This window comes from Cenococcum geophilum, assembly GCF_001692895.1.
Source record: "Cenococcum geophilum 1.58 unplaced genomic scaffold K441scaffold_11, whole genome shotgun sequence".
Lineage (NCBI taxonomy): Eukaryota > Fungi > Ascomycota > Dothideomycetes > Gloniales > Gloniaceae > Cenococcum > Cenococcum geophilum.
The window spans coordinates 110,330-122,157 of record NW_027137569.1 but is presented as its reverse complement, the minus strand read 5'-3'; the positions used below and the strand labels follow the sequence as shown (position 1 = coordinate 122,157).

The 11,828-nt window shown below is 39.9% G+C and overlaps 3 protein-coding genes across 3 annotated transcripts; 2 read left to right on the top strand and 1 right to left on the bottom strand.

The window, feature by feature from the left end:
- The first annotated feature begins 409 nt into the window (after positions 1 to 409).
- On the top strand, positions 410 to 1,252 carry K441DRAFT_24514 (uncharacterized protein). Its single transcript, XM_067640738.1, has 4 exons — positions 410 to 505; positions 591 to 660; positions 721 to 791; positions 871 to 1,252. The coding sequence occupies exons 1-4, from the start codon at positions 459 to 461 to the stop codon at positions 1,007 to 1,009; spliced, it is 327 nt and encodes a 108-aa protein (XP_067506385.1). The 5' UTR covers positions 410 to 458; the 3' UTR covers positions 1,010 to 1,252.
- A 1,289-nt stretch (positions 1,253 to 2,541) lies between these two features.
- Positions 2,542 to 3,047, bottom strand: K441DRAFT_24496 (uncharacterized protein). The gene has a single exon (XM_067640737.1). It carries the CDS (start codon positions 2,916 to 2,918, stop codon positions 2,640 to 2,642), a length of 279 nt encoding a protein of 92 aa, XP_067506384.1. The 5' UTR covers positions 2,919 to 3,047; the 3' UTR covers positions 2,542 to 2,639.
- Positions 3,048 to 4,992: 1,945 nt separating this feature from the next.
- K441DRAFT_656174 (uncharacterized protein) lies at positions 4,993 to 5,766 on the top strand (the record flags this gene model as incomplete). Its single annotated transcript, XM_067647969.1, has 2 exons — positions 4,993 to 5,149; positions 5,204 to 5,766. Coding segments are annotated over exons 1-2 (292 nt in total), but the record flags the coding sequence as incomplete, so codon positions are not given.
- Positions 5,767 to 11,828: the final 6,062 nt, after the last annotated feature.

The window sequence follows — 11,828 nt, the reverse complement described above, 5'->3', positions numbered from 1 at the left end:
ACAACCGCCCATAACACTTCTAAGACAAGTTCAAAAAATAGCAAACACTTAACGGCTTGGTAGCTGAGAATGAGCATCATCAGCTGCCACAGCCTCCGCAGAGCACGCGTAATAGTGCCAATGGCATACGTTAGGATTGTGGCTTGACACAGCAGCTAGCGAGTCGAATCCCTGCTTGTTGCATGTCGCCACCCTTGCCCTTCAGATACAAGAGACGCACCAGCGCACCGATTCCCAAACACCTATCTTCCGCACACCCTGCTTTTCCCAGCCATCACCCTTCCTTCCCCGTCTTCAACCGTCTTAATGCCCACGATCGTAAATTGAACACCATCTGCTTCTATTTCGACTTCTGAACACCTCCCGCTAGCAGAGTCTTCACCCGACAGATAAAGCCGCAGCTCTTCTCCACTATCCGAACAAACAGCCCTTAGAACTCTGCTCCACCGCTTTTCGATATGTCTAATCAAGGGTACTACCAAAACCCTCAACCTCCACAGCAAGCGTATGTGCTGCCCTCTTCCCCTGCCGCTATTTGCCCTTGCAGATCGCGCAAGCCACGCACAAGCACAGTTCTAACGACTGAACAGATACGGCCAGCCTCAAGGCCAATACGGCCCACCACAAGGACAATATGGCGGATACCCTCCTCAAGGCCAGGTATGCTTTGATCGCCTCAATGCGCTCTCCCAGACCCAGTCACTCACAGACTATACGCAGATGCAATACCAGCAGGGTCCACCTCAGCAAGTTGTTGTGCAGAAGAAAAACCGCGGCTGCTTAACCGCCTGGTAGGCGCTTTCTCTTTCATTCCTATTTCCGTAGCAACAAAGACAATATGCTGAGTGCTGACTCAATTGCATAGTCTAGCCACCCTCTGCTGCTGCTTTGTGTGCGAAGAAGGATGCGAATGTTGTGCCGACTGCTGCGAGTGCGCCGAAGACTGCTGTTAAACATCTCTTATGCCTCCCAACATCTACCCCCCTTTTTGTCCAATCAGAGCAGCTAGCACGTCGAAAAACAGGCTTGCGCCGTCTGATAATTTGCCGATATTGATTTTGGAACCTACATTGCGAACATTGCACGAGCAGGGAGCAAATGAGCCAGGCCTTGGATAGCGCCAAGCCCTCGAAAATGAGATGGAACGGATGCGACATTCCTGTGCTTTTCCCCTTTACGTTGTGTGAGTTTGCGGGTTATTTTGAGCGGGTAGGAATCGCGGATTTCCGCTCTCCCTGATGTTCTTTTTGTGTATCGAGATGTATTACGATTACTGCCCACGCTAATTAATCTTCGTTGATTTCCCTTCACCACTCCACATTGACTTTAAACTAGTGACACCCATAATGCGACGCAACCTAGCACCCACCAGGTCCCGCATACCCAATTTTCCACAACCGCCTTCTCACTACGCTGTAATTTGGGACGAAAAGAAATTTAATTGGCAATTATATTGTGACTACTATTTCGGTAAAATGGCAAAATCCCCCAATATATCGGATGTACAAGGCGTTCTTTACGTAAGATTGTCACCAAGATCTCGAAGACCATCAGATCGTAGTCTCGTTAAGGTTAGTCTTCTGGTGTCTTATATCAGACGACACTTACAAATCATGAGACCTTGGCCATATGACCTTACAAGCTTACACCAAGCCAGTAATCTTGAAGCATCTACACGTGTCTCTACGACGTATTCAATATGTAGAAAATACCTCACCTTATTGCCAGTACTTCTCACTATAGACATCAACAACGACATGAATGGTGAAGGGTCAGAAAAGCCCCTAGGTGATGGCCGAAAACTTCACTGCAATTATATGAGAATCAGCTACTGATCCCCCAAAGCAAATCTTGGACCACGCCATCCTTAACATCCACTCAAATGGCCACCGAAAACCGGGGCCACATTATCTTACATCAGTCAGTTCTTCGGATCGATAGGTCCGTCTTCCATCCCGTAAAGGTTGGATAGCTTCCCCCACAGCTTCTCCATATATCATGGACGTAACAATCGCCAACGAGACGAAAGCGACACCGGATATCCGCACACAGCATAAACGGCATTGCACAGCCATTGGATACAGCTATCAAGTCTCCAGGTCACGCCGTCTCAAGCACCAAGCCGACACGATTCCCGGCTGTAATGGCAAGCCGTCGGCGTTGGCACCTCGACGCCATTCCCATCAATAACTTTCCGGCGTGGGTGCCGAACCACGCGTACATCTCCTCATCCTCGGTGGCTGGATAGTTCCCAATAAAATGCCGCATCTCGTGGTAGCGTGTTTCAAAATCGCTTGATGCTAGTCGGCAGTCCTCTGCGGTATCAAATATTAGTGTTCTCCATAGAGTATCTTCCGCTAAGCGGCCTCGCGCGTTTTGTTCGCGGCCTGTAGCCAGCTCCTCACACTGCCTCAGCCAGCTTGAAATGTTAGAATTTTTCATTTCTCGGCGTTATAGGGAAGGTATCGGTTTGATTGGTGATGGTATAAATCCTCGTTCCCTGCAATATCAGTGTGTCGTTCTCGCCAAAGTGGGCAGAGACTCGGGATAAATGCGTCCTGGCTCGCTGCTGGTACGTGGAAGAGCGCTCAGTACCACTCTTTTCATTGATGTCATTTCCTCTCTTTTGAACACGCCAATCAGTGACCCAAGAGGGTAATTCTTGTCAAGAGAGATCTGTGTCTCGCCTCGGCCAAGACTTCCTGCAACCCATCTGCTACATCTATGTATACACTTCTCACAGAACTGCGGTAGTCAATCTGCAATGTTGCAGGATTTTCTGAATGATTTGATCGCAGGCCCTTGGCGTCCTTTGCCAAACCAAGCAGAGCAAATACCTTGCCACGCAGATCTGTTGCCTCCGCAGATCTCGCCTCAAATGCCAGCTCTAAGAGACTATATTCCTTCGGATGCACCATCGTGAGCAGCTCTCTCCAGCACCTCGTCTCCGACAAACTGTACGGGTAGAGATAGAGATGGGAGACAATTTTTATTTTTTTTTATTTTTTTATCCGTTGTATTATACTACGTACAATACTGCGCATGCAGCCTCAGGCTATGGCGCTATAGTTCTATATACATAAATCCTTTCTAGGCAGCTTAATATGTACTAGTAGCTATATCCTAGTAGTTTATAAACCCCTAAACTAGGGGTTTATAGTTCCTTAGTAAACTACTAAGTCACTACAACTACTAGGGAATGAGAAAACGGTAGGAAAAACTATAAGAAATCCTAACACCTGTCCCTGTCCTTTTACAATTTATTTCTGTTCCTTTGCTCTCTAATATCGTTTTAAGAGTCTAGTAGGAGTTACCCCCTTCTAAAGTCCTATCTGTTTTATTCATGTACTAGTTTAGCTGCTTTAAGAGTCTCGCAGTCTTTACTATTAGCAAAGTGATTTCCTTTACAATTGATGCAAAGAGGGGTAGTATATTAATAAGGCTTGCCTGTTATTGTACAGGTAGAACAAGAGTGGTCTTTAGATAGATGTGCAGCCGCACAATATCTACAGGCCCTAGTAGAGCATCTGTCTCCTATATGGCCAAATTTTTGGCAGCTAGTGCACTGCGTAGTAGGAGAGACTTTAAGGTATTTTACTACCTTAGTAGCTATACCTGCAATTAAAATCTCTTTTTGCTTAAGGATTTCTTGTCTTTTTTCTTCGTTCTCTATAGTAAAAACTATAGAGCCAAATCTGGTTTGTGGATTGTGTCTTTTTACACTAGATAAGATCCATTTAGGTAGTCCTTATATCCTTATAGGATTAAAGGTCTCAATTTCTTCTTTTAGAAGCTTAGAGCCNCCNTCTNCTAGNAAAGGTANGGTAGGAACCCNNTGGGCTATAATTTNAACCCANNGTTCNAGTTTTTGTTCTCTTTAAAAGGTAAAGCAGTTATGCCAGATCTCCTTATATTTAACTAGGAAATCCGCATTATACTCTTCTGTAGTCGTAAGGGGAATATTTTGTTTTCCTTTAGTTCTAGCTATAGACGCTAAAACTGGTTTTTCTACTTGCAGTTTTAATGCAAATAGTTAATTAACTTTGTTTCGTATAGAGAAGGTATCTAGAGGTTGGTCCTTTTGGTCTATAATTAGAACTAGCTTCCTTTCTTGTAGCTGTTTTTTCTTACTTCTAGTAGAAGTAGAAGGGGTAGGAGATAGTAGTGGTAAGGACGAAGAAGAAGGGAGGTCCTTCTTTAGTCTCTCTGCGTAGGTTTCTTTAGTAGGGGCTACCTCCTTACGGAGAGCCCTTACTTCTTCGACTAGTCCTTTTAGGACCTCTTTTGTCTTTTCTTTTTCTTTTGTAAAGGGATTTTCTCCAGCTAGGATACTACGTGTATAGTCCTCTAGCTGTTTAACTTGTTCCTTTTTTTCTTCTTCTTTTTCTTCTAGCCCTTTATAAGCCTGGGTTAGGCTTTCTAGGGCCTTTTGTAGGTATTGTTCTGGAGAAAGGAGAGGGAAAGATATACTAGGTATACCAGCCGAGAAAGTCCTTAGTTTTGTTGTCTTTTTTGCAAGTTTTTGGTTTTCTTTTTCAGAAGAAGACGACTGAGGATGTCCTCTTTTTTCCCCTGCCCCAAATAGGCTAGGAGAAGGAGAAGGACCAGCAGAAAAAGTGTATATAGATATAGAATCATTATCACTTATTTCTATAGGAGGTTGTTTTTGGGGCCTGTTGGGTACAGACAAGAGTTCGTCATCACTTGTCTCTGTAGTGTATTCGCCTCTAGGAGGCTTTTTAGGCTTTTTTTTAGGCTTAGTAGCCTGAGTATTCTTTGGCATAGTTTTACTACCCTTATACCCCTCTCCTTACTAATCCTACTAAAAGATTTCTGGGGAGATTAGGCTAAAAGGTAGTAGAAAATTAGCCCCTATTTGGTGTTCGTTTTGGTGTTCGGTTTTGGTGTTCCTGTCCGTGCCTCGCTTAAGCTAGGACCACCCCTAAGAAGAATTTTCTGTTGGGGAAAAGGGGGTAAAACGACGAATAAATCCACTTCTAGCTTGCTAGGCAGTAGGAATTAGGTCTTAAAAGTTAGAAAATCGATAGTTTTTGATGGTAGGATGGGTATGCGTAAGTTTAGAAGTGCGGCGCCACCTTTTGGTAAGGTTGCATGTATGGGAGACTATTACTAACGTCGTTTTCGAGAGGTATATATATTCCCCAAGCTCCTTCCACAGCTTATATGTCCTGACGGTATCCAGATTCGCTTTAGATTGGGAGCGCTTTAGCGTTTACATTTTCATCAGTCCCGTTCCCAAAACAGGGCATGACACCTATGAGACCGCCTCCACCTTGCTCGGGGATGTCTACAACTTTGTATTTCCATTGCCAATAGTTCAAAGAGAGCCCGGCTGCACGAACTGCGTTTCGCAGGTAGAGGAAAAGATGTTGGTTATAGGCTAGGTTATTCTGCCAAACGCGCTGATCACGCGCCACCTGGACCACTCATCAAGTGCTTCCCGGTCTTGGTGACGCTTCATCGACGCAACACTCTAGCGCCACTTCCTTCAAGAGCCTGCTGGTCTGGGTGTCGTGCCATTTGCACATGCATCTGATGACGAGGTCACATGGGGTATACGGCTCCCACGCAATAGGAGGAAGATATCACTCGGTGGTTGTCCAGCGTGCTAGCGGATCGCCATCGGAATCACTCTCAGTAGCAGACTGCGGCTCCGCTGCGCAACATTCGCGGCAAAACGGGTTCCTGAATTTCGACTCTTTGCCTCTGTCTTGAAAGTTGGAGATCAGAGCGTATAATCTCGTGGCAGAAATGCTTGCTTTTGGTTTTGCTTGCAGCGTAGCAAAGATCCAATCAGCAACATTGTTGTCCGACTCAACCTTCGAGAAAAGTGCTGAAAGTGAAGTAACCCAATTCTTGAAGTGTGGAATATTGTCATAAAACTAAGGACTCTCTGTTTTTGACTTGAATAATTGCCTCAAATCGGCAATCTTGCGGCCTTTAATGATGATGAACATTTCGAGGAATATGCATCCGAGTGATGAGGTATTCCGGCTTTCCGATCCGGCGACTTGTCGACCCGAATCAGGTTGTCTTGCCACCCTGACTCAATTACCTACCCCATTGACTCGATCGCCTACCCCTTGTTTCTATTGCCACCCCCCACCCCCCATCCCCTTTCTCTTTCCTATTGCCTACACCTTTCTCATGTATATATAGAGGCTCTAGAGCCACATTCAATGGACAGAGTCCTCATTCTTTGATATTCTGATCGACACGACTTCAGGAGCACAGCATAAAATACTTTTGGCGGTGTCTTGCGTGGTTGTACTCCTCGTGAGGGTTTCCCAGTTAAGTGAAATCCCAAAGTTGGTCAGATAGATATTTGTCCCCTTGACAAGAATATTTTCAGGTTTGACATCTCGATGGCGGATTTTAGTCTCATGTAGATAGCTTAAAACACTTGCTAAACATCCAAAGAACTTGCGAAGCCGGGAGTATCGTCACTAGTGGCTTTTGAACAGAAAACTGACAGATTGCATTCCGCTACAGAATACTTTGGTTCGGTGTAACTTGCAATCTAATATATCGTGAATCAGTAGTAGATGCCTTAGGGAATGTGTTGAACGGACGATCAGGAATGAGAACTCTGTCTATTAATGAGGGCTCTAGAAGCTCTTTATATACATCAGGTAGGTCTAGACAACTGAGTCAAAATAGGTAATAGAAAATAGGTAATGAGACATTCGATGAGACATTTAGTTATAAGTTGAGAGACAACTAAGACATAGTTCGTATAGACGATCTAGGTCGTCAGACAGTATTACGATGGTAGAATGAGATTAACTAAGGCAGGTAGAGCGCTCGTGAACCGTCCAATGCGGGGCTTTTAGCGCGGTGTATAAGGGTTTAAATATTCGGGCGGATGGTGCTATATTAGCTTGCGACTCGAAAATAACGTTATTGTTATTATTGATGATAGTGATGGTGGAGTTAGGTAGTAGTTGTCTTATCGCGTGTGCTGCAAAGTTCCCTATAGCGGAACACGAGAGGTACTGCCTACTTAATGCAACTGCATTCTCTTACCTATAAACCTAAGTCGTAACAGATACTTTTACGTCTCATTATACGCTAATTTCTAACTTATCTTATAACTCTAATAATGCACTTCCTTGCTCCCCTTTAATCTATTAAGCCTAAGGCTATACCCTTACTATTACCTCCTCTATTTAACCCCTAATAACTACGGTCCTAATATAGAAGACGCCAAAGGAAACCCGCTTATACTTTTCTCCTCTTTAGTATAGTTAAATCAAACGATAGCAGTTCTAGAAAGATTAGTGCGTCTTTCGCAACTAATCTTTTAGGTAGATTTATTTCCAATATCTACCCTTCTTTAGATATTAATTCCCTAGATATAATCGCTTCCCTAACCTTTTTTAATCTCTTCTTCCTAGCTATACTTATAGGCCTTAAATACTTTCCTAACCTAATTCTCTCTATATCTATAGGTAGCTTATTTATAGACTTAAGATACGCTAGCTACTCACTAGATATTAAAAGTAAAGATACCTATAACTTAGCTACCTACTTATAACTTGCTCCTTAGACAGCCACTATAACTTTAGATCTATTAATATATATATATAGATCTCTTTTTTTTTATAGTTCTGGATAATTAATACTAAATCAATATTTTCTAGCTTTCTATACTAGTAGTATTTACTTTTTAAGCCATTTAACCGTCTCTTTAGTTGCTTATTATAAAGTTTAACTAACTGCTTCTGCTTCGCTATAGTGTATACTATAAAGTATATAAATGTTCCTAATCCTCTAGTCTTAGATTGCCGGCCGTATATTAGCGAAAATTCTATTTCTAAAAAAAGCTCAAGGCTCTTAGCCGGTAATCTTATTAAATTGGCGTGGTGTAGATCTAAGGCAAAATCCACTCTATCTATTAAGCGCTATAGCGCTCTAGTTTTAATATATACTATTTATAGCAAGTCTTAGCATATTTTAGGTATTAGAAGAAAAAAAATAGATATAATTTTAGACTTATTAAACTTGTATCTAATTAAAGTATACTATAGAAGAATGGGATAGGCCTATACATAGTATATATATAGGTAGTGACCACGTAAGCTTATGCCCCTTACTGCCCTAACTGCTTCCCCCTATACACGTACCCGTTACTACTTAAGGACTTCTATTTTAGGTATAGTATTAGCGCTCTAGGAGCGCTAAAGCTTCTAAATCCACTCAACGCCATTAATAAAAGTACTTAATCTACTGCTAGAACAAGTTGGCTCCACCTAGCACGCCAAATTGCCGCCAATCTAATAATATCACTGCTCTTGGCAAAGGACCTATTTCCGTTATCCTGCCTTTTTAAAGTGTAATTAATATTAGTATATTCTAAGCTAAAGTCGGTTAAATATAAAGCACAGTAAGCGTACACCGCGCTTATAGGCTTTGAAAATTACCGTTCTTACTCACTATGGATATTATATAATGGTATTTAGTGGGCTTAGGCCTTATAGCTTTATTTATTACTACTTCTCCGCTATTAAAAACTATTAAATTTGCCCGCACCCACGCAACATTTTATTTTTGTAAGTATGTATTTTATCCACAGATCTATCGATATTTAAGAGGTTCTAAAAAGATAACACTATTTAACGCGGTTTTGATTCTGGCATTCTTAGTAGCAAACGTTCTTTGCATTACCGTCCGAGTTAAAGATATTTTTAGGCTAATAAGACGCTCTAGACTAATGTCTATAATTAATCTTACGCCACTGTCATTAGGGGCCTAGATGAATCTTATTACTAGCCGCTGTAGAATTAGGCTTAGTACCTACGCCTAGATACACCAATGGTTAGGAAGAGTGGCTATAGTTAAAGGCCTTATTTATATAGCGGCGGCTATATCTTTGCAGAAGCCTAACCTGCGTACATATTTAGATATAGCGGCGCTAATAATAAGCTAAATTTAGTCCTAGGAAGTAAATATAAGCTAATAGAGCTCTTTAGGCTGCTATTACTATAGCTATTATACTACTCTCTTCTATCGCTAGTATACGTCAATATGCCTATAAAATCTTCTCGAAGCTCCACCTAATACTTAGCGCTATAGTTATAGCTGCGATATATCTTCATAGTCTATCTAAAGAGTTATTAACGCCGCCAGCGGTATATTTATTCGCAGCAATATGCCTTTAGATATTTATAGCTGTCCTACAATTTAGTTAAGTGCTATACCGCAACGTTAAGTATGGAAAGCCGCTAAATTAAGTAAGAATATAATAAATAGCTATTAAAACACCTTATAGGAGGGAGATACCCATTCCGGATATAGTCTATATATATATCCAACTATTAAGGCCTTAAAAGCCTCGAGCTGGCTAGTATATATACCTCTACATTCTAGGAGTAAGCTATACCTTATTTACGTAGTTATATCCCTTTTATATATCTTAATAGTATCGCGATACTAAGGGCAATAATGTTATAGTTTTAATTATTTAGAAAAGGAGTAGATTTACTAGGAGCCTATTCTTATACACTAATAATAATCTTGTCTATAATTCTAAAATAAGAGCCGTAATTAAGGGACTATATAGGAATAAACTTAACCTCAAATTATACGGGACGGTCTTACTATTTACTATAGGGATTGGAATAGCAGGTTAGCTTCTATATATTACACAGCTTCTAAAGGGATGCTATAATTGCGAAGTAAAAACCTAAAGGATCGCTCTATTTTGGGAATTAGACTCTAAATATAAGCTCTCTCACACTTCTATAGGAATGACTTGCTAATAACCTCTCTAAAGTGCACGTAGCTTAGGTCGCTGATATAATAGTAGAGCTACTTAGTAGAGATATTAATAAGGTTTGTCTACTTCTAGATATAATATAAGGTATTTATATTGATTAGGTGTTAGATTCTAAACATTTAGCTTTTTATCTTAGGTAACTATCTTTCTAGCTAAATAAAGCGAGGAGATATTATTTACCCTAAAGAGCGTATTAGTATAATATACACCATTATAAACGCTAAAAGTCTAATTAGATCTAAAATTGAAGGTTGAAAGGGTTGTATAGTGGTTTTTTATAAGTTATAATAACTAGTCCGCCTTTTAATTACTGCTAAATATAAAAATAGTATATATAAATAATGAGACAAGTAATAAGATTCGTAAGATTATTTAACGTATATTAGATAAGGACATTTATTTAAAGGAACTAGACTTTTATTTATACTTACTTAGAGGACATAACAGGCGGCTAAGGAGTGTGTTTAATCTTAAGAGATTAAAGGATATTAGAGGAAGTGTATAGGTTCGCTTAATATAATAGATTTAGAGGGGTAGATTTTCTTAGATACCTAAGAGTCTCTAAAGTCCTCTTATAATTTAGTAAATATAGCTCGCTGGTTATACCCTAAGCATTACACGGATATAGTGATTGTAATTACTTAGCTAGATAGAAAGTAGGTTGGAGATTATAGTATTTTAACTATAGGAAGTTATTAGAGTATATCTAAAGGAACTAATATTTTATTAATTGGGAGGGTCTATAAATAAGAATAAATTAAAGATTCTAACTCTGAAAATAGGCTCTGGAACCTTTATATATATATAATAAGGGAGCCAGTACTAAAGATTGTTAGTTGACGATATATTGGCAATACAATTTTGGCAACTATTTTAACTTAATTTAACCCCTACGCAATTTTATCCTTAATTTCCTTCTGTAACTTTTGGCAATTATTAAGTACCTACTAAAGGGATTTAATAATAAGCCTTGCTTCTGCCATAATATATATACTTCTATAGTGCTTTTGCCGTAGACGCCGAAACTCTAGCGTGAGCTAGCTATTCTCCCGCGTTGTCTACTTAAGCATCTATTAAAGATTAGGAGTTAGTATTTCCTTAGATATTTATAATTTATCTTTAGTCGCTTTAATTACTATAGATAACTTATCATTATAGCTAATTTCTATATTAGCAGCGGTGGGCGTTAGAGGTCTATTAAAAGTAGAGGGGAGAAGACAGATTTTTATTCGCTTGTGTCTAGGCATGATTCTTATATTAAGAGTTATCTATAGGTTTATGCTTACGGCTATAGATTCGTATCTTTATAGCATTACGCTAGGGGCAAAAGTCGTTTACTATTAGTGCTTAGGGCCCACTTTTAGTTTATATTAGATTTAGAAATTATAGGGTCCTAGTTTACGGCTTTTACTATAATACTAGGGTCCGCGGAGCTTAGAAAAGCTTATACCTAGCGCAAGCTATATCCTTTTTATAAGGGAGATATAAAAGTTCTAGTAATGCAGGAGAATAATATTAGTAACTTCTTGCTAATTAATTTAGTAGCTACTTTCTTAGCTTGTGCTAGATATAGGGTATTAGTTCTTAGACCCTTTATATAGTTGTTAGTATTTAACCGTCTAAAGTTTTTATTTAATTAAATATTGGCATTAGGGAGAGACGCTATTTAAAGATAAAATTGAAACCAACTAATATATAAACGAGTGTAACTATATGTTTACTGTACGCTCTAGAAACAAGAGAATGCTAGTGCTATTCTTTAACTCTATTATACTTTTACATCCCTATATTATACCTTATTGCTACCCGCCTACGCTTTTTATCCCTCCTAAGGGGCATTACCTGCTGCTCTAAGCTCTCTCTATATAGTCTTTTCCTAATACTTAGGGACCGGATTGGTTCCGGAGATAACTTTAAGCCCACTAATTCTAATTATATCCGCTTAAATTCACTAATTTTACTCTTGGCAGCACTAATATAATTAGTAGTATTAATTAATACATTCTAATGATCTTATATCATCTTAGAC

Coding starts and splice junctions, on each gene's coding strand:
- K441DRAFT_24514 (XM_067640738.1), top strand. CDS start 459: ATGTCTAATCAAGGGTACTACCAAAACCCTCAACCTCCACAGCAAGC. Junction 506..590: donor CCTCAACCTCCACAGCAAGC/GTATGTGCTGCC, acceptor ACGACTGAACAG/ATACGGCCAGCCTCAAGGCC. Junction 661..720: donor GATACCCTCCTCAAGGCCAG/GTATGCTTTGAT, acceptor GACTATACGCAG/ATGCAATACCAGCAGGGTCC.
- K441DRAFT_24496 (XM_067640737.1), bottom strand. CDS start 2,918: ATGGTGCATCCGAAGGAATATAGTCTCTTAGAGCTGGCATTTGAGGCG.